General features: G+C 30.6%; 1 protein-coding gene across 2 annotated transcripts; it reads right to left on the bottom strand.

The window, feature by feature from the left end:
• Positions 1–3,040: 3,040 nt before the first annotated feature.
• On the bottom strand, positions 3,041–6,678 carry LOC149557016 (G2/mitotic-specific cyclin S13-7-like). 2 transcript variants are annotated; one of them, XM_089831671.1, is made up of 11 exons: positions 6,492–6,678; positions 6,219–6,371; positions 6,069–6,122; positions 5,906–5,948; positions 5,483–5,698; positions 5,220–5,360; positions 4,570–4,659; positions 4,249–4,470; positions 4,037–4,135; positions 3,767–3,945; positions 3,041–3,665 (listed from the first exon to the last, which is right to left on the bottom strand). In XM_089831671.1, the coding sequence occupies exons 2-11, from the start codon at positions 6,335–6,337 to the stop codon at positions 3,521–3,523; spliced, it is 1,308 nt and encodes a 435-aa protein (XP_089687797.1). In that variant the 5' UTR covers positions 6,338–6,371; positions 6,492–6,678; the 3' UTR covers positions 3,041–3,520. The 2 variants fall into 2 exon arrangements, with proteins under 2 accessions (XP_089687797.1, XP_089687796.1); XM_089831670.1 differs by having other exon boundaries at positions 3,302–3,665; positions 3,767–3,906; positions 6,492–6,622.
• Positions 6,679–22,747: the final 16,069 nt, after the last annotated feature.

Here is a 22,747-nt window from a genome sequence, read left to right as displayed (position 1 = left end):
ATATTTATATATATTCGTTGTTTAATCTTATTTTAAGGAGACATGATACATAGACAAAAGAAATTTAATTCTAATGTATAATATTTTTATGCATTATATTTTCTTCTCCATTTCCCCCTCAAATGAAGTTCTCTCATCTCTCGTTAATGCTGCCTCATGTCTTTTTGACTATATGACTAACTAAATTTTTATTATTTTTAAATATTATTCTTTTATATTTATATTTATGTTTATATTTATATTATCTAATCCTATTTCAAGAAGGGAACATGACAATTAGGCAAACCAATTTTAATGTTAATATACAATGTCTATATGTATTCTATTTTTTTATTGAGTCATTGATGTCAAACTACATTTAATTACACAACATAATCAAAATAATTGGAAGCTAACATTGGAGAATTTTAAGAATTCTAATAAATGGATGTTAAAGTAATAAGAATAGTCAACCTAATTGAATATTAAATGTATAATGATTTAATGTCATTTGATTTCCACAATCCATTAGCAATACATCAAAATTTTTCTTGAATTTGATTGTGTTGAATTTTTTAGCATCAACATTTCGCATCACACACAGTGATCCATCATCAGGATGAAGAAGGCAAGAGAATAGAGAGATTAAGTGGATCATTGTGTGTGATTTGAAACGTTGATGCTAAAAAATCCGACACTATCAAATTCCAATTTTTTTTTGATGTATTGTATAATGATTTACTCTAAATGAGAAGTAATAATTTACTAATTAGCCTTAAATTAATGAATTATGCTTGCAATCAATTGTGACCATTGACTAACTAGATTTTCATTTATTATTATTATTATAAATCTTTCATATTATATATTAATTCATTGTTTAATCTTATTTCAAGGAGACATGACACTTAGGCATTAAAAAATTAATGGTAATGTATAATATTTTTTATGGATTCTATTTTCTTGCCTTTCTATCCCTTAATCCTTCTTGGAGGGAGACATAACTTTTCCATTTCATGTCTTTTGAACATTTGACTAACTAAATTTTCATAATTTTTTTATTTTATTCTTTTATATCCTATCTTTTTTTAAAATTATCTAATCCTATTTCAAGAAGGGAACATGGCACTTAGGCAAGAAGATTTTAATGCTAATATATAATGTCTTTATGTATTCTATTTTATTTATTGATGTCAAACTACATTCAATTGCACAACACAATCAAAATAAATGGAAGCTAACATTGGAGAATTTTAAGAATTAGTTAAAGTCATAAGAATAGTCAATTTAATTTAATATTAAACATATAATGATTTACTCTAAAAGAGAAGTACTAATTTACTAATTAGCCTTGCATTAATGAATTATGGTTCCAATCAATTATAGTGCACACATACTATTAAATAAGCCAATTAACAAAAAATCTACATCATATATCTAGTCATAGATGTCAAACATTCTATATCATTTTGAGTCAGAGATGTCAAACTACACTTAACTACATGACATAGAAAAATAAATTTAAGTTAACCTTGATGAATTCTAATATTTAGTTGATTCAATAGTAATAAGAATGACAAATCTAATTAATATTAGACACAATGTTTTACTATATAACAGAGGAATATTGATTTACTAATTAGCATCATAACACTCAATTACACTTCCAATCAATTATATAGGGCACACATACTATTAAAGAAGCCAATTAACAAAAAATCTACATCATATATCTAGTCATAGATGTCAAACATTCTATATCATTTTGAGTCATAGATGTCAAACTACACTTAACTACAGAACATAGCAAAATAAATTTAAGTTAACCTTGACGAATTCTAATATTTAGTTGATTCAATAGTAATAAGAATGACAAATCTAATTAATATTAGACACAATGTTTTACTGTATAACAAAGGAATATTGATTTACTAATTAGCATCATAACACTCATTTATGCTTCCAATCAATTATATATATGCACATATTATTAAAAAACTGCCACCAAAATATTTTACTAATTAGAATTAGTTAAAGTCATAAGAATAGTCAATTTAATTTAACATTAAACATATAATGATTTACTCTAAAAGAGAAGTACTAATTTACTAATTAGCCTTGCATTAATGAATTATGGTTCCAATCAATTATAGTGCACACATACTATTAAACAAGCCAATTAACAAAAAATCTACATCATATATCTAGTCATAGATGTCAAACATTCTATATCATTTTGAGTCATAGATGTCAAACTACACTTAACTACACGACATAGCAAAATAAATTTAAGTTAACCTTGATGAATTCTAATATTTAGTTGATTCAATAGTAATAAGAATGACAAATCTAATTAATATTAGACACAATGTTTTACTATATAACAGAGGAATATTGATTTACTAATTAGCATCATAACACTCAATTACACTTCCAATCAATTATATAGGGCACACATACTATTAAACAAGCCAATTAACAAAAAATCTACATCATATATCTAGTCATAGATGTCAAACATTCTATATCATTTTGAGTCATAGATGTCAAACTACACTTAACTACAGAACATAGCAAAATAAATTTAAGTTAACCTTGACGAATTCTAATATTTAGTTGATTCAATAGTAATAAGAATGACAAATCTAATTAATATTAGACACAATGTTTTACTGTATAACAAAGGAATATTGATTTACTAATTAGCATCATAACACTCATTTATGCTTCCAATCAATTATATATATGCACATATTATTAAAAAATTGCCACCAAAATATTTTACATTATATAGTGCCTCGTCATATATTTATTTCAGTGCAATACTGTTCTATAAAACATTCTCCCATCCTAGTATCCTACTACTTAAGCACCCTTCATCACAACATCCCCTCAAAGGTTATACTCACTTTTCTTACAAATCTCATGTAAAACCTTCATCCTTATTCATTTTTCATTATATAGCTTGTTATTTTCATCAATTGACAAGTAAGAACTATTTTTCCTACGAATTAAGTCGATATATTGCTAGAAGATGTAATTATGGTCTTTTTGAAGCTCATACCCAAATGCACATACATGACTCATCTTATTCTTGATTGAAGACAATCAAAATCAACAAATGAATAGAGTTAATGTTGACTTTTACATACGCCAAGGGAAGGCACACAAGTGATTTGTTCCCTTGGATGCTTTATGAAGAAAGATGGTAAGGAGAGCTAGAAAAGAATGAATTGGTAATGTTCCTAGGTTTATTTTTCCCCTTAACCAATACAAAAGATAGATTAGATAGATAAAAATTTAACGTCAATGAGACGAAATATAACCTATAGAACAGCCTTCCCTCTTCCCATAGATAAATTTTTAATGAAATTCAGAATACACCACTAGTTGCCTATGTAGTGAATCAATAGAATTTCAACCCTACCTATCACCAACATAGGCTTTTCTAATAAAAAATGATAAAAGAATAAAAGAACTCAAAAACATATATATGGAGATTTCGGTTAGTCGAAATTTGGATAATAATAGTAGCCCCGTGCTACAAGCGATTTTGTCCTATGAAATGAGCAGGTTCTAGCTTTGCCGCACAGCTGTATTTGGGGGAGGAGTATTTGTTGTGAACAGATGTGAGCTTGCCTTTCCCTGCATTCTCATGGAATCCAGTCATCAATTTGGCACATTCTCTGCATAGCAAGTAAGATGATAATAGTGAACAATGAGAGCCAGCAACGTATAGAGAAGCAAAAATATAGAGAAACAGGCAGGGGAGAGTTTTTCTATTCACATTAATTGTTCCTCAGTGTAGGTAGTATGGCACTCCATTGTCCTGCTCCAAGAAGGAGCCCTTCTGAGGATGCAGAGGCCAGTGTATACAGCTGCAGCTGCTACCATTGATGGCGGATATTTCAACATAACGTATTCCACCTGGCACAGTTCCATGAGAAACAATGACACCATTTCCAACTATAACAACACCACGAAACTTCGGTCAGAACACTTGCATTGGACAAGAAACTATGCATTAAAAAACCCTTGTTAAGATCATGGGACTTACATTCTTCTCAGCTCCAGCTGCCTTAATAAATCTCTTCACGAAGACGTAAGGAGTCGGAACAGTAATATTGAATTGCAATGTATTTAGTATAGATTTCTCCTGCACTCAGCAATTTATAATCACTGTAAGCTAAATCAAACGAAACATCAGCGAAGTATCCTTTGCTTCTTTCTCGCAGCTTAAGTCAAAAAAAAGACGCATGTTGTACTCACCATTTGTAGAATTTCAGATTTTCTGTACGCATTATCAGAAACAAGGATAAAATCTTCAACAATAGGAGCATATATTTCTTCATATTTGGATGCCAAAAGCATACAAGTTACCCCAACAAGCTGCAACGATTTTCTTACTACACTTTGATAGGAAATATATCTATCAAAGAGATTGATCGCTAAGAACAGAGTCTCATGCATGAGACCAAATTTCAAGTGGACCTACACAGTAAGAGAGGATACATGGCATTGAATACTCACTTGTCTTTGGAAATGATTAAAATGCATTCCATAACTTGGAGAGTGAGGGAAAGGAAATACCTCAATAAGCCAATCTACCAAAATTGCTCGCATTTTCTCATTTATGTCTGATTGGAGAGACATGTAGTCTGGAGGAACACAGCTAATGATCTGTTATGTGTTTCAACTATTAGTAATTACTTGCAACTAGATACCAATCCAGAATATTACAAAGTAAAACCCTTTGTAGCAACAAAACCAAGGGCTAGGGCTTCGTTGTTCTGTTGACAGAGTCTCTTCTCCACCCAAATAGCTTAAAAAAGTGAAGGGGCCAGGCCTGGTACAACTATAATATAAGCTATATAAAATGTGAGATGGGATGATGGAAGAGGTCACAAGAGTCCTGGAAAGAGAGTTTACACATTTTACAATTTTGGGAAGGTGGAATTTACATAGGGGAAGGTGAAATTTACATATAGGACATCAGGGTCAAATTTGCAGATATTATATCTGACAGCTCTTGGTACAACTTATTCAGCAAGAAGAACATTGAGCACTTAGGTGGGCTCATCATCAGCTTGCACAAATAAAGAACCTAATTACTAAAGTTGATTTTGTGCGAAGGCAGTCCCATAGACTATGTTTAGCCTCGTAGATGTTAAAAATTCATCTATCTATCTATCTATCTATCTATAGAAAATATAACACAGAGAAGAAGAGCAGAAATTCACCTCTCTTTCATGGTAGAAGCTATAAATGTCTTGGACATAATCTGCCACAGCCAATGGATTGTCCATGTCTGCCTCATCAATATTAGGCACTTGATCCTCTGCCTCCTCTGTTTCCATTTCACAACATTCATCATCATCATCCTGCCACAAAATCATATCCTAGGTTATAGATTAAGGAAATCTCATGGTTGTCTCTCATCTACTGAAACAATTATTCTGATGAAGATGCATTTTTAAGCACAATATTCATTCCGTCAACATACCTCATTCTCCTCTGTTAAATCTATTATCATCGATTCAGTGTCATTCTTCAGCAATGCTACTCGAGACCGACTGATGACCTCATGGGGGGATTCCAGTGCTTTCTCCGCCAAAGGCACTGCCGAATTCTCCACATTGGTCTTGATATGATTTCTCTCCCTTGTTCTCCTCTGCTTTGCTCCCCATTTCATATGTTCCTCAAAATCCAGAGCTGGTGCCTAGATAATACACAAGTGAACATGATTCTCAAGGTTTTCCTCTGTTACATATATTTTAGACACGAGGTTTTCTATAGCATTGAGTTCAGCCGTATGGCCAACAGAGCAAAAACTAATTTGGGTAAACGGAAGAATTGTACAAATAGCAGTTACAGTAGGCGAATTGTAAAATAACAAACAATTTATATTTAAGAAAGTATGACGAACCTGTGTCAAGATCCCATTTTTTGCCAAAGTGGCACCAAAGCTCCTGGAAATGTAAGAATGAAACACCTTAAATCAATTGTAAAACCTAAATGATTTCATAGCCTTGAGCTGCCAAGCCCATGCTTTAGAAGAACTTGATTCGTAGGTAAGATCCGTTTCTCACCTAGTTACAGGACGATCCACTTGAACAAAATTCTTAACAGCTACAATGTTATTCCTGGAACGCATAGAATGAATAAAACATTTTGTTATATAAATAGGGAACTCTTAGAAAATTTAAGGGTTCATGTAGCAAAGGTGGAGAATCACGTACTCTCCTGCAGCTGCCGCCGCTAGTACTCTTCCTTTACTAACAGTACATCTGGTAGAAAGGGCACCGACTAGGTTCCCAATATCTCCCAGTGCTCTGCGGTTATTTGTCTGCCTCGCCATGTTCGTATAAGCATTTACCTCCCCTCCCTGCGGACTACAGTACAAAAAACGAAGCACGCGAATCCGATTATAGCCATAAAACGAGCACATAAGTTGAGCTAAATCCAGATAAAGCTCTGAATTTTGTGCAACAAGGAGGGGGAAGAAGGAGAACCTGTCAATTAAATCTCTGCATTCAGCAAATTGAGAAGACCAGTTTGAAACCCACCTCAGAAATCCCGCAGAAATTGAGAAATCTGGCTGCGCAACGGGTGAAAGAGAAGTGGAGGGTGAAAGCAGAGCAAAGGGAGCAAAATAATAGGGAGTGATCTTCACTGAGGAGAGCTCCAACGGGTATGTGGCGCGGTAACGGTCGGGAGTTGAGAATCGTCCGATTGAAAACCTACGGTGCGGATTCGTGCCACTTCGCTTTTATAATTCAGTACTTTGCAATAGTAGTGGGTAGGTGTATAACGAATCTAAATCTTCGAGAAACAAGAGCTCTGTTGGAGTCCCTGCCTAGTGTGGAAATAATTATTATAACTAAAAGGTATGTGATATTAGTTAGAGATATAATAGGTGAATACATATTATTATTATTAATATTTTGATATTAGTTTTTGATATTTATTATTTAATAATTTAAATTTTTTTTAACATATATGTATTATAAAATATATTTGATTATAATTATGTAAGAATATCAAGTTAATTTTTATTAGTTTATAGATATATTAAAATTAAGTTTTGGAGAATTTAGTGAATTATATGGTTAACAAGTACTTATATATTAAATCTAGATGTGATGTAAATGTAAAAGTCTATTAATATTAAATTTGACTTGTACTATAACATTTTAAAGGCTTGTAGGTTGAAATAAATATTGTTGAATGTTTATTTTTTAGCCGATTTGTGGGAACTTTGTTTCCCAAAAATTAAATTTCTGATGAAAAATTTGTAAGTTGGTTGGTAAAGTTGTCAATTTGGCGAGGGTTAATTATTTATCGGTTAGTTTTTATCTCCTAGTTGTTATCTCCCCTTTTAACTATTGTTTTTCTTTTTCTATTTATTAGTTGTGTCTCCACATTAGCTCAGATTTATTCATTTAACTTTTGATTTTTAAAATTGATTTAGATTTTAATTTATTTTTTATATTAGTTGAATTTTCCCTGTAAATATTATTTTTTAGTTTCTATAATTTATTTAGTCAATAGAATATTTGTTAGACTTTTTTTTTTAATATCTTGTATTAATTTTCATAATAGATTTTATTGATGGGTTTTTTAAAATGATTTTTTTTTTCATATTTGTTAAATTTAAATAAATAATATTTATTAATCTATTTAAAAGATTTTAATAAATATTATGTTATTTAAATTAAAAATTATTAATACTCTAATTTGTTCACATAAGATTATATTTTAAATATCGACTTTTAACTATATTTTAAATATCCACTTTTAACTACTGTTTTTCTTTTCTTATTTATTTAAAGAGAAATTATTTGTGATCTCCACATTAGATTATCTTGTGATTTCTATTTATTAAACTTTTGATTTTTTAAATTGATTTAGGTTTTAGTTTTTAAATTACTTTAAATTATTTTTCTATATTAGTTTAGCTTTTTCTTTAAATATTATTTTTTCAATTTCTATAATTTATTTAGTCGATGGAATATTAGTTAGAGATGTTGCTATCTTTCAATTTTTTTTTGTATTTATCTTATTAATTTTTTGATGGGTTTTTTTTTTAAATGATTTTTTTTTTCATATTTGATTAATTGAATTTAACTATAAAATCTTGAAATTATTAGACACGTTTCTTAAACAATATTCAAATTTCTTAAATATTGTAAATTTTATATCTATGTTTTAATCTTCAACTTTTTTATTTTTGTATTTTCATTTTTAAAAAACTTATATTTACATGATTTAATGTTCATTCTACATTTTTCTTTTAAATCTCATCTCCTATTGGTGCACTCGTTGCATGTACAAAAGCATGTGATTGCTAGTTACTACTATTTGAATTAAATTTATGTTAGGTTTATATATTTAATTACTTAATGCATATTTTGTATATTTCATTAACTTTTCATTGTGAAATATGAAAATATTGAAATATATTAGACTTTTTTGTCTTAATATTTATTTTAACCAAAAATTAAAATTTGATGGATAATAGAAATATTGAAAAACTCTAAATACAACACAAATTTGATCTTGTTTTATAGATATAATATTTTAATATTTTAATTTAGTTAAATAATAAATAAATTTATAGATTAATGAAAATTAAATTTTACTATTTATATATTTTAAAAAATTATAGTTTAATGATTTTGATAAATATGAAAAGTTCAGTAATAATATTATGTAATTTTAAAAAATGTTATTAAAATTTCAAAAACATTATTTACAAATTCTATATAGTTATACTATCTTTATTAGTCTTAGCTAAAATATTATATTAATTAAATATTGATCTATTGTTCATATTAAACTAGTTATTTTTTATTTAACTAGCACTTGCACCTTTGAAGGGTTCAAGGATTACGTCGATAGTTTTATATATATGAATGAATGTCATTGTAGTATTGACACACAAAACACTTGGCTAAAATGATATCCAAAATTATGAGAAATTACATGCTTCGTATGACATAATATGGTTGTGCATACTATAAAGATGAACACACACAATAAATAATAGTTGATACTATAGATACAATTGAGAGAAACCCAACATGGGTTTTGTACAAACCATAAAAGAATGTCATTAATAAAACTTCTTGCTAAACCCTTTTTAAAGCATATGGATGAAATAATCCTAGGTATAAGGTATTAAAAACACACAATAACATCACCCTAAATACCATAAATAATATCAAATGTATGTAAGATAAAGCATGACACTTAATGAACTCAAAATGAAAAGAACAAGAAACTGAATACACTTGGCACAAAAATAATACTTTCAAACTCCATAGATATTGCATTCAATCCTTTCATACCATTTCAATATTCCTCTGGAGACTAATTCACAACCATCATAATCTTTCTCCTAACTAAGCCATCATCATAATTGTTATAAAATGGTGATCTTGAGTTGTGATGTCCTAGCTTGCAAGAGTTAGGTTTTCATAATGAAACCATTACATGTTTAATAAAAGACTTTCAAACAAAATCATCAAAAATGGTTATTGATATACACCACTTTATGACCCCAAATTAATGCTCACAAATATCGTAAAATATTGGTAAGATAACTTTTATCTTTATTATTTTTGCTTCCTTGGTACGCATGGAATATACTCTCTTAAATTATTCCTTCATCAAGGTTCATCCAGTTCTTTTAATGATTTATCGTCTTTACAACTTTTGCCAATATCTTTGAACCCTTTTACATTCATGATGAACTTTATAGGCTCTTGGTTATTATGACTTGTACTTTGATTGTCCTCTTCCAAAACATGGGTTCCATAGGAACATTAGCATTGTTATTAATGAAGTACAAACTACAATAGCGACTTCCATCATGATATGATACATGTAGCATAAGAGTATTTGAGTTATCAAAATTGTAGATTTGGGATACTTCACCTTTAAAATGGTGCACATGAATGTTAGTTCGAGTCAACATGGAGGCTCCTTGAATCACGGTTTCTCTATCTACCTCCTTATCCCTACCTTGATATCTTTCTCACATACACACATAGACACTCATTTCTTCCTCATTATCTCTATATTTCCCATATCTTTACCATTAGCCTCATTATATCTATATTATTTTTCCTCTATTTGTCTTTGATCTATCTATCTATCTATCACCTCATAATCTTTATCATTTTATCTCTTCATCTTCCCATCCTTTCTTCTCTTTCCCACTCTGATATTTGATTATAATCCATTTATATCTATCAATATTTTCATAGTTATATTTTTGTTATGTATTTCTCTTATTCAACTTACTCACCATCCCCACTTCCTACTTCTCCTTATCCCTCTAACTTTTGATTCCTAAATGAAACTAACAACCTAGAATTTTTCAAATCAATAAACTACTTCATCATCTCTACCTCCTTCTCTCCATCTTACTACATCATTTTAACTCTTTTCCTATTTCTCTCTTCCTCTCCCCCTCTCCATCTCTTATTTTTGCATTCCCATATCTCTCTATCTTTACTTATTATATAGATATCACCTCATAATCTTTATCATTTTATCTCTTCAACTCCCCATCCTCTCCTCTTCCCCACTTTGATATTTGATTCGAATCCAGTTGTCTATAATCTAAAGGGAAATTTTCCTACTGCATAGCTTCAATGTTCAACAAATATTTCTATCTTGCTAATTTTTACTTTGTTGTTTGTTAGTGTTAAAAAAATTCAAATAATAAAATATAATTTGTGTTTCTAAATATATAATTGCTCTAAATCTCTTTCTACTTATTTATTAAATAAGAGATTTTTTTCAAAAATAATCATATTTAAAATAATTGAATTGTAAATCATTTTGTTGAATATGTCCAACAATTTATAAATTTGTGCATATCAGATAGTTGTTTGTCCCCATAGTTTCCTTTATATTTTTTTGAGGTATCCTTAAATGTTATCCAGTAGAGAAAGCACGCCACCCATTGTCTGAGGCATGAGCGGGTTGCCAATATGGCATCACATGTACATATCTTTTTGGTTGCTAAGAAAATATTCCCAAGATCAATGAATATGTGTGAATAATTGGATGTTGTTTGGAAATTTGTAAATGAATAGGGACTTTAGAAAATGATTTCAAATTTTATAACATTTTAATTTCTTGCTATAAAACATTTCCTTCAAGTTTGATAACTAATAACTAATGAGCAGAATGATGGCAATTATAGTTAATTGTATAAACTATCTTATGTTAATATACAATTATACATTTCTTAAACCTAACCCTAAAGCAATTATGTATGTATTTAATTTTGTTTCTTTAACATGACATTTTAAATCATTAAGAATTTTGAATTCAAATGTTCAACTTTTTAAATTGTTTGAATAAAAATTATCTAATAAAAATTATTAAATAATGTCAAGCTAAAGAGGAATTATTAAATATATAATTAGTACTTTTAGATTAATACACAACTTGTTGATAAATACCATCATAAAAATCTAATTATAAAATTTTAATTATCAATCCCAAACTAACTCAAAACTTAATTTATATCATTATAGGGGCGAACAAAACTCTTTCAATTCTACAAGGATCAATCTATCAATTCTCCATACAGTTATAGCTAGAGTCATTGTAGCAACAATAGTTATACAAGTTGTAAAATTGCTCCCACCCCAAGAATCTTAGGGCTTCTAAATTAGCCAACCAGTGTGAGCATAGGTGTGTATGACTCATTCGATTTTAATGTGGAATGGCTAGTTTTTTTTTGTTAAAAAAGCAACCCCTGATCAAGAAGTGGGCAGTTAATGTCTTTATATTTTTTCCCTATTTTTGTATTGATGGGATTGATTTAAAAAAAAACATAATGGGGATTTGAATGTGGGATAGAATCTAAAAAAGCTAAGGGCATCTATTTTTAATTAGATCTCTAAATTACAGCTAGGGGATTTGTGTGCGCTTCTTTTCATCGATCCGACTCTCAAAATGAAAAGATTATTTAGAAATTGTAGCATAAATCTTCAATGTAAAGCTTAAGATGCTACATACATAGAACTTATCTCCTAACTTAAAAAAATATATATATATTAATCTAAAGCTTCAAATGCTACATCCATAAACATCAAAAAACAAATAACAACATTGTGGATAAACACTATGAAATTCACTGCTGGAAACTGTCACAACATAAATCAACATTTTCAAAAAATATAAAGCTATAGTTCATGTGTCCTGCCGACTCAATCTACTTTCATTCTACTACTCACTGACATCCACATCAGTGTAAACTAAAATTTCTATTTCCCACCACCATAAACGTTCTGAAAAGTTTCAAATTTGGAGTTATGTAACTCACACATTCCATATGATTAATTATTGCACACTCACAGATAGGCTTCACATTATATAATCATATGTTGTGATTAAAATGTAAAGAAACTAATCCAAATTTAGTTTTAGATATATATTGGCTAAAAATCTACAAAGCTTGATTCCAAATGTAGTTAATATATATCAAATTTAAGGTGATAGCATGCAGTATAATGCAGTCACATTTAGCATATAGGAAGTCCCTTATCTTGTTCAGTCTAATGTATTACAATAATTTGTAATCCTATATATCATAGTGTTATTAATATAATACATACTAAAGTGTCTTGTATTCTGACCATGATTTAGAGTTTCGAGCTTTCCTTGAGATGCATGAGTCAATTTTGTCTTGTGTTTGCTTACTGGGTTTTGCTACTACCTTTTCCTATGTGATGCCCTCTCTTTTCATTTGATAATTCCCTTTGTTGGGTGATCAATCCCCTATTTTAAGTATCTTTATCTTTCTCATGCGTCAGCAGAGACATCTCCCTTCCTGTGGCATCTTTCCCTTCTCTTAATCATGCATTATTTGTTAAATGATGTTGACTCAACAATGTAGTATATTATATAAATCCTTTGTTAAAGCTCTAATTGTCCTGAACGCTTTCCACATATCCACTGTCAACATTCTTTTCTATCCAACATTTTCTAAGTTTTTTAGTGGGTCTTCTTTTTCGGCATAAGACCATTGGGAAATTCGAACAAATCGGTCAAGGTTTCCCAAGGAGTGAAGCCTATCAGCTTAATTAAACTAAAACTAAAAGATATTTTATCTTTCAAATCATTAACAATTTTTACTTATAAAATAAATATAAAACTATACTTAATATACCTCTCTCACGTGCATAAATCAATAAAGAAAATCTTAAATCAACGTTTGAATTTTTTATTTATTTTTGATTCCCTCATAGGTATAGTGATCAATGAAATCCACTTGTCTTCAAATTTACAAAACCTTGGTTGCATGTCCTACCAGGCTCAGTCCCAACAACCTTTCTGGATGGTGAAGATTTGATCCAGACAACTAGGAGCGCATTTAGGACAAAGTATCGTTAAGTGCAATTAATGTTGTCTATTCAAAGGGATATATTCCTAATTTTTTGAACTAGAAAAATAACATAAAACCCCACGAAAATTACAACAAACCAATTGAAAAATAGAAATAAATTAACGTAAATTAATTAAAAAAATAAAGTTTGCCAAACTTTAGAACTTTCCCTACCTATATATAGGCAGGGACTAATAAGGCAAATGTCTCAACCTCGAATGATGAGAACTCTATACATGATTTTTGTGTTGGATGAAATATGAGCTGGAAACAAATAATATATAATAAATATATAAATAATGATCTTCTAATTTGGATACTTTGGGTTTATGGTTTGGAGCTCAAGTTGAATGCTATTTAATAAGTTAATTATACTTAGGTCTTATTGTACAATGTTAGAATTTCATAAGGGATGAGATCGAGATGGCTCCACACAAATTTGGTAGAATAAATTACCCTTACTAGAGAAGAGGAGTACAAATGTGTACAACCTAAGTTGCAAAGTCTACATTGGTTACCACATGGACCCAAATGCCAAACACTTGATGACCTTAAGGGGCTTTCTAATGAATGGTTCATAAGGCACGACACTTGGTGAAGGTTTTCCAAATGAGTTTGCAAGTCGAGTGAGTTTAACCATGGAGGAACCTTCATAGTTAAGTGCACTCAAGCTGGAGTAGTACTGGGATGGGGGACCTCCTAAGAAGTCCCAATACTTCACCTTTGTGATCATCACCTAGATCCAATGACTGCTAAGTGTTCCATTCATTCTCATGAGAGATGGGTTCATGTAAAGCACTACTCATGAAACATGGGTCAATAAATTTGACTCAAAAAGCTACACAGTCAAATCCTGACAATAATATCACAAATATCTTGCCATTGAGGATGTTGAGTTGGAAAAGCCAAATCAAAACTTTGGTTCATGACTGATGTATTTCCATATTATCAGACCATCTTCATCCAACATGTGCAATTACACCTCGTTAAGACCATCGATGGGAATGTGTGTGAGCCCATAGCCAAAACATATGCTTGCTAACATTTGAAGTGGAGAGGTTGGCTACATGAAATTCAAGCACATGGCCACCCAATCTGCTAACATCATCATTTTTGTTTCTCATTGACACCTTACACTTGAACATGTAATCATATTCATTATGTGTCACCTCTCTTTACTTCCACCTCTCAAGTGTCTATTTATTTCCGTTCAAATTTAATATGCCTTCCTTCTTGCACCTTGAGCTACATTTCATTCCATTCTATCTCACCCTTTTAAGAATTTTTGTCGATTGTGGGATTGAAACATATTTGGTTGTGACCCCTACAATAGTGTCATGCAAAGGTCATCTTCGTCACCAAAAAAATCAGGTTTCTGCCAGTGCTGAAATGGGCTTTTGTCATTTTGCAACCTCATCTTACCCATGTCACATTATGTGTGTCTTCTATGTCTGTTACAACTAGTGTGGGGTTTGCATGCAACAATAGTCACAACGATGAGTTCTTTTGGTTCCTTTTTGACACATGTGAGGAATATATCCTCACTAAGATCACCCATTCACATTAAATGCTTTCAAACCTTTGTTTGTACATTCATTTTTTTGGCAAGTTAAATAGGAATGTTGTTGTTCTATTCCTCAATGAGGCAATGGGTTTTGATTGTTTGCATTTATGAACATAAATTACAACATGTTGGAACTACAAATATGTAATAGTTGTTATGTTGTCATTGATGTCAAACCTTACTAGCAAGACATTTACTAACATTGTAGAGTGCCATATCATTTGATTGATGAAGAGGATTTGAAAAGAAGAAATCACAAGGTACCTAGTGAAAGGTTGAGTTGAAATGTGAAAGTGTGATGAAATTATAAAATGCACTTGATTAGTTAGTACTTGACAAGATAATGTATTTTTTATTCATTATAATAAGCAAGGAAGAAAGATCACTTGAGAACCAAAAGAGTTGTGAAGAAACTGAGTACTGAGGTAGAAGATTAAGGAACTTAAGCATTGTTGAGAAAAATAATATTGGCCAATTATCCATAGTGGCCCAGTGATAGAGAATGCTGAGTGATAGTAACGACCGAGTTGCACAGTGTAAATCAAGCAAGATAGTTTAGCGATGACCGAGAAACAAAATGTAGTTATGATTGAGTGTCATCAAACTAACAGTTTGAGAGAGAATCAAGATTTGTGGCTGCAATAGTTGAATTCTCGAAGTAATCAAAACATGTCAATGATAAGGATTGACGAGATAGATTATTTAATGTATAGAAAAGATTAGTTGAGTGATCAAAGGCTTATATTTGAGGAGATGTTTCTAGAAGTGTCAAGAAGGAAGCATAAGAACAAAAGATGGCTAAATTCATTGAGTCTATTGAAAAGATATATGGTTATGTTTGAGCGGAAAAAGATCTAAGCTAACTATTTAAGGAAGTATATGAGATGTTTTAGAGGGTGTTGGACTAGAATTTGTAGAGACAAGTGGAGAACAAACTTGCAAAGAAGAAGTGTCAAGTTTATGAAGTGGGAGATTGCTTGAAGATTTGCCAAGTTGATTTGAGTTCTTGAGAGAGATGGAGTCTAGTCAATGAGCCATGATTAAGCTGAATGAAGATCTAAATTTGCAAAGTGAATTGTATGTTATCAGATCAAACCTAGATGTTACTTTCTAATCATTGTGGTAACAATAAATCCTCTTGATTAAGGTTGACCTAATGGTCATTTGTAAATCCTTTAAGAAGGTGGCATTCTAAAGGAAAGTTCTAAAGTCCACTCACAAGGCCACTCCTAACAAGGTGATTAAATCCTTTAACAGGGTCATGCCTAATAGTGTGTTTTGTAACCTTTAATAGGGTTGGCTCCTAATAGAGCTCACATCAGAAGAGTGAGAAGTGGTAGAATGTTACTTGGAAGTTTTTCCCAAATTAGGTTTCCATGTTAAATACTAGTGTCAAACATGTGTAAATATTTTTATGTGTTTATGCTACTTATTGTTTTAAGTTTTAAGTTTATTGTTAACTATGATATTATTTTGCTAGTCGACACATACTAAATAGAAATAAAGATGAATGACGATGAACAATTTTATTTGATATATTGTTCACGAGTTCAATTAAGTATAGTAAAATTGTTAAAAGTTTTTTTTATACTTATGGACTTGAGGATAGCTGATTCACCCCCCTCTCTGTTATTCTTGATATTTTAACAATTGGTACAAGAGCATTGGTGCCTGTGTGAAAATTTGAAGGACTTAAAGCTAAAGATCAAGATGTACAAGAGAGAGGTATCCAAGTTGAGCAAGGAGAATTTCTCAGCATGTCAAAGGCTGATGAAGCTGCATATGTCTAGTATTGGAGATTTTGCACTCTATTATCTAGAGAATGAGTACATTGAGGTTCCAAGACCTATGATAGTTGAGAAAATGAAAGAGAAACACAAGCACAACCAAAATATGATTGAACTTACATCCTCCCTAAGCTATTCTAAATTTGAAGAAGTGAAAGACTATGAAAATGCAAAGCAAGTGTGGGACAAGTTGGCATTGATCCATGAAGGAGACAAAAATGTGCTGAGAGCCAAGAGGGAAAATTTAAGAGGAATGTTTGATGACACAAAGATGAAGGAAGGTGAAAATGTTGCACAATATGCTGAAAGAATTAAATAAGTGTTGAATGTAATCAAGAGTGTTGGTGGTACCATGTTTAAGGAAACAATGATCAACAAGGTATTGAGAACTTTACTTCCTATCTATGCTATTAGAGTTTCTGCAATACAAGAACTTAGATGTACAACTGGCAATGATTTGACATTGGATAGTCTAGTTGGTAGACTCACAACTTTTGTGTTGGAAAATTTTGATAATTACACACCCACTAATGTGCTTTCAAAGCAAAATTGACTCTTGATGAATCTAGAGGAAAGAAGAAAAGCAAGAATGTGAACAATGATAGTGAATCAAATGATGAACTTGAGGCATTATTAGATAAAAAGATACCAAGAGGTAACGGAAAATAAAAAAGTCAAATCCCTATTATTTGTTTTACATGTAACAAGGTTGGTCATATTGCAACAAGGCGTCCTGACAAAGAAGAAAAGGATGAAAGGAAGGATAGTGAATATCGAGGAAGAAGATACAATAGAGATAACCAAGGAAATAGTGACTACAAGGGAAAAGGTAAGAAATCCTATTACATTATCGAAGAAACTATTGATAGTGATACTGATGAGAATAATGAAGAAGTTGTCTATGTTGCTATGAAAGATGAATCTAATGATGAAATGTATGATAAAACTATTTTAATGTTACATATAAGCAAGAATGATAGATGGATGATTGATAGTGGATGTTCACATCATATGACTGGTGATACAAGTAAGTTTGCTAAGATGGTACATTATGATGGAAGTCAAGTCAAGTTTGGAAACGATTCACCATGTTATGTGAAATGTAAATGATCAATTAGAGTGAATGATAAGATCAAGTGTGAATGCATATTGGGTTGAAGGTCTAAAATATAACTTGTTGAGTGTGTCATAGTTGATCAACTCAAGTTATAGAGTTGGCTTTTAGAACATGAAAGAAAAAATCTATGATGCTACTGGTGAACTAATTAGAAGTGGAGGGAAAATCAAATGTAATTTGTTCTATCTAGACTTATCTAATGGAACTTGTTTGTTTGCACAATTTGAAGATGTTTGGCTATGACATATAGGGGGTTGTTTCATTTGAACTTTGATAATCTTGTTGAGATTACTAACAAGAAGAGAGTAAGAGGATTGTCAAAACTGAGTAAACTTGATAAGGTAATGTGCAAAATTTGTCAACTGGGAAAAATGACAAAGTCTAGTTTTAAGAGTTAACTTTTACTCTTTTGATGATGTTTTAAAATTAGTTCATATTGATTTATGTGGTCCTATTAGAGTGAAAATCTAATATGGTGATAAAACTTTATCTTATTTGTTGATGACTACACTAGGATGATGATGTGATGTTTCTTAAAGAAAAATTTGATGCTTTTCAAATGTTTAAGTGGTATTTGACAAGAGTTTGAAATTCTTGAGATTCGATAAAGGAGGAGAATTTATATCTAAAGAATTCAACATATTCTTCAATGATAGAGGTATAATAAGGTAGATATCTATGTATTGCCTACCCCTAGTTTTATTTTATGTTATATTGCCGAATTCTTTTAGGCCAACTTTCATGGTTACATGATTTTATTTAGTGGTACTTGGTTACCAATTTGGTTGTTACTATTTACATGTTTGGATTATATATTTGATGAGATACTTTATACTCAGATATTTGATGTGTTGATAGTTATTCTTTTGATGATGATGTTTGGCATACTTCATTATGAAAATTAAATGGATGATTTATATGTACTTTTATGGTTACTTACCCAATACTTGCATGTGTATGGTGTGCATGTATGTTTTAATTTATGTTTGACATTTTTGATGTAGTTGAGGGAGGGATTCATAGTCACCTGCTAGTTGGGATCTACATGATGTACAACTCCCCGCCATTGCCCATTTAGTTTAGATATATATGCATAATTACATGTTCAAATTTTATGTAGATTGTAGGTACTGGGCATCGACTTCCCTGAATTGCTAGGATGAGCATTCCCTATTGTAGTATCTCAATGGTAAAAGAGGGGAGATAGTTCTCAAGTTCAAATCCTAAACCTAACCCAATGGTCCTAAAGTATAGGACAAGTATCTGATTTATTTACCTTTCTGAATTTGTCAAAGTGACATGAATTCAAGATTTTAATCTTTGAAATTGATTCGTACTTTGTCTTTTAGTCGTGTTTTATCTTATTGAGTTTGTGGGTATGTTGTGATTTTCAAGTATAATTAGATCAACCAAAGAGATTATTAAATGATAATGAAAAATTAATTTTATTATATTTAATTAATCGAGAAATTAATTAAATGGAAGAAATAAATCTTAAGATTTAATTAAAAGACTAAATTTGGTGCAATTATATTTATTTAATTTAATAATAATAATAAATTTAGAAGTTCCATTTAAATAATGGACTTTAAATATTATTATTAGTTAAATTAATAAATCTATTTTTTAAAAATGTCTTTTTTATTAAAAAATTGAAGTGACAATAATTTAAATAAAGTTTATTCTAATTAAAGGCAACACGCATGCTCAAGAGAATTACATAAATTTAAATAATAAATGTTTATTTTAAGGAGAGGTCTTTGCATTTTTGGAAACTGGAAACCCTAGGTAGAGTTAAACTCTTTATTAAGAGATTCAAGCTTATTTCTACACATTGTGTTTTGGAGGAGCAATTTTGGAATTGAAAGGTGAGACTTTTCCTAAGGTTCTGGGTAGTGATATTTTTGCACGCACAAATTAATTACCGAGTTTATAGAATCAGATTGAGGTAGGGTTTTGTAGTACCATCATAGGAAATCTCTCAAAAACATCTGTCTTCTTCATGCCTATAATATCAATTCTTCTTATTGGAAACATATTTGAATTAAAAACCCTTGATTGGAAAATGATTGATCTTCATTGACTAATCATCATAGAAAGAAACAAAATTGAAACCCTTGTTGAAAATATTAGAGTTGATGAAAATTAGTTTAAGGGTAGGGTTTGGAAACTGAGAAAAGTTTGTTATTTTATAAATTTGACTGGTTGCAAATAATTTCCCTATCAAATCTAAGGTGGAGAAAGTTTTAAAAATATAAATATTTATATAAAAAATTACTAGAGTAATACAAAAATTTACTATGGTAATCTTTATATTTTAATGGGGATGTTTTTATTTAAAATAAAATTGTAAAAAATAAAAGTTATAAAATAATTTATGGTGGGTGGTGGCCACCCCCAACTTCCCTTCCTTCTAACTCACAATGACTTTGAGCCTGTTGGTGGGCCTTTAAGGCACTTCACAACAATCTTTGCTGCCATGGGTACTACTTTGGTGTTGCATCAATAGAGCTGCCACAATATTGCTCAAATCCCAAGAGGTTTTACAATATTATAAGGTATATATTTTTAATTAATAATTAATAATTTAAAAAAATTAAATGTTGTTTAGTTTACAATTTTTTGTAAATTAGTCTTTTTTTAGTTATATTAAATCTAGTTTAGTATTAATTAGATTATTTTTTATAAAAAATAAATAAATGATTGTTTTATATGAGTTATTTTGAAAAGGGTTTCTTTCTATAATACTAATTTTTAAACGTCATTATTATTATTACTATCATTATTTTTAAATAAATAAATAATAATGACTATTATCATGAATAAAATAAAAGAAAAGTTTTTTTAAGAAATGAGATTCTTTTAAACTATGGAAATCAGGAAGGTTTTTGTTTTTATCGATCTAAACTTGGAAAACTTTATCAACTAGGGAAACTTCGAAAATGAAAACTTGGAACTTTACTGCAAATCAATTTTTATTAAATTATAACGAAAACTAAAATGATTGATTAACTACACTTGTTTTATATACCTGTTGATGTTTTGTATTTTATCTTGTGATGATTTCTTTGTGAAACCTAGTATTTTGACTAGTTAGGAATGTTAACTAGAGGCCTGGGAAGTGATTATTTTATGATGTTGTTATGTGATATTGTATAGTCACAATTATTTCATTCCTAAAAATTGTGATGTATTCACATGCTTTGTGGTGAGAACCAATTCTATTTTGTAAGCTCATGTATTATGATTTTCTTGTTGTAACCTATGAGATTTTCAATTAGTTATCTATTGATGCTTTCTAGTTGCTTGTATAGGATTGAGGTGAATATTGTGATTTTATGAGATATACTTTTATGAGCTTAGGGTAGGTTATCTATGTGTATGTTGGGAAGTGGCTTTCAATGGAGGTCGAATCCCTAAAGAGGTTGTTTGGGTAACCCATTGTAAGTTACATTAACAAGTGATACAATTTTATTAATGGGGTTAAAATGAATTAACAAGAGGTAGTACTCATCCATGCCTTGAGTGCTAGTATAGGCTAGGATAGGAGTAGAGATGATGCTTGGTTGCGACCTTGCCTTGTTAGTATGCCTTGTCTGTAATAAAGGATATTGATGCAACATAGAGTCACTAGGGGGTTGAAGTCTAGACAGACTGCCAGGGTAACCTTAGAGTTGACTCATGTGATGACACTTTCTCACATGCATATTAGGTTTACTAACTTTTTTTGTTTCCTTTGGGATTAGATGTTACTTGTGTACTTGGTACCTTTGAGATAGATTGCTATCAAGATTCGTTGACCTAGATTCTTGTTATGACTTTTGGATTGTTATCCATTTGGGACTTGAGATTATCTCCTCAAGAAGGTGGGGGTGGGTCATTCAAGTTCCACGAGGTCAAGTGGTAGTGTTTCTTATACCATTGAGATCCAACAATTGGATATTGATGTTGGATGTACCTTGCACAATTGTTCTATTCTTCTTGTCTTGTGATCATGTTCTATTGTCATATTTTGGTATATTGTAATTTGATTAGTTGAGATCCTATGGGATATTGTATCTTATCATGATGTATATTCGTTAAGCATTTCATACCCTATGATGTGTGCAGAGGATGAGTATGCATTCTGGTTATGCCATGTGGCATCTTATGTACTTGTATACTCTTTCATGTGTTTTTTTTACCTATGGTTATTCTATGTCATGGACTTTGTTTACTTATTAGATTTAATCTTATTAAAAACTTATGTGTGTCTTCCAACATGATGGAATCCTTATGAGATCTAATTGTTATCATATTGCTTATGTTTTGTATGTGAGTAATTTCTCCCATTATGTTATCTCTTGCTTGTTTTAATCTTTAAACAAAAATGTTTAGCAAAATTAGTGACATTATAGTTTGATTTCTCTTGGGTTCCTTGGTGGGGGTGTTACATATGGTATTAGAGTTTGAGTTTTTGCATTGAGAGCTCTGGGTATATTGGAACACCACTAGATGATAACTATTCAACTTAAAACAAACTTGAGCAACTATAATTATCAATTACAACTTGAACAAATTGAACTTCAGACTTGAATACTTAAACATAGAAAAATGAAAACTTGAATGACTCTAGATTTGGTTTTCAAAACATGTTTTCTTATGATAATTCTTTAAGATATCATGATTTTTTGAATTTTTTTGCATTATGTTGTTCTTTCTTGGATGTTCTAGGAAGATGGTGTTTGAGACTAGATCAACTATTAGGGGTCGTAGTGCAGACTGAGGTAGAGGTCATGGTAGAGGTGGACATGATAGCCCTCCTCTGAATCATAGAGAAAGTTATGTTCAAGAAGAGGATAGCGCAGGTAATAGTGGAGAGCAACATGTGGACTTTGAAGAACCTAGTA

This window comes from Cupressus sempervirens, chromosome 5 (assembly GCF_028749045.1).
Source record: "Cupressus sempervirens isolate cs-2001-9-10 chromosome 5, ASM2874904v1, whole genome shotgun sequence".
NCBI classification, from domain to species: domain Eukaryota; kingdom Viridiplantae; phylum Streptophyta; class Pinopsida; order Cupressales; family Cupressaceae; genus Cupressus; species Cupressus sempervirens.
The sequence above is the reverse complement of the archived record's forward strand: the minus strand, read 5'-3'. Positions and strand labels throughout refer to the sequence as shown.

What these genes read in the sequence shown, in the direction of transcription:
- LOC149557016 (XM_089831671.1), bottom strand. Translation starts at nt 6,337, where the DNA reads ATGGCGAGGCAGACAAATAACCGCAGAGCACTGGGAGATATTGGGAAC. An exon ending in AAAATGGGATCTTGACACAG is followed by an intron (nt 5,699 to 5,905) that starts GTTCGTCATACT and finishes TGTATTATCTAG; the next exon opens with GCACCAGCTCTGGATTTTGA. An exon ending in TGGTAGATTGGCTTATTGAG is followed by an intron (nt 4,471 to 4,569) that starts GTATTTCCTTTC and finishes CTTACTGTGTAG; the next exon opens with GTCCACTTGAAATTTGGTCT.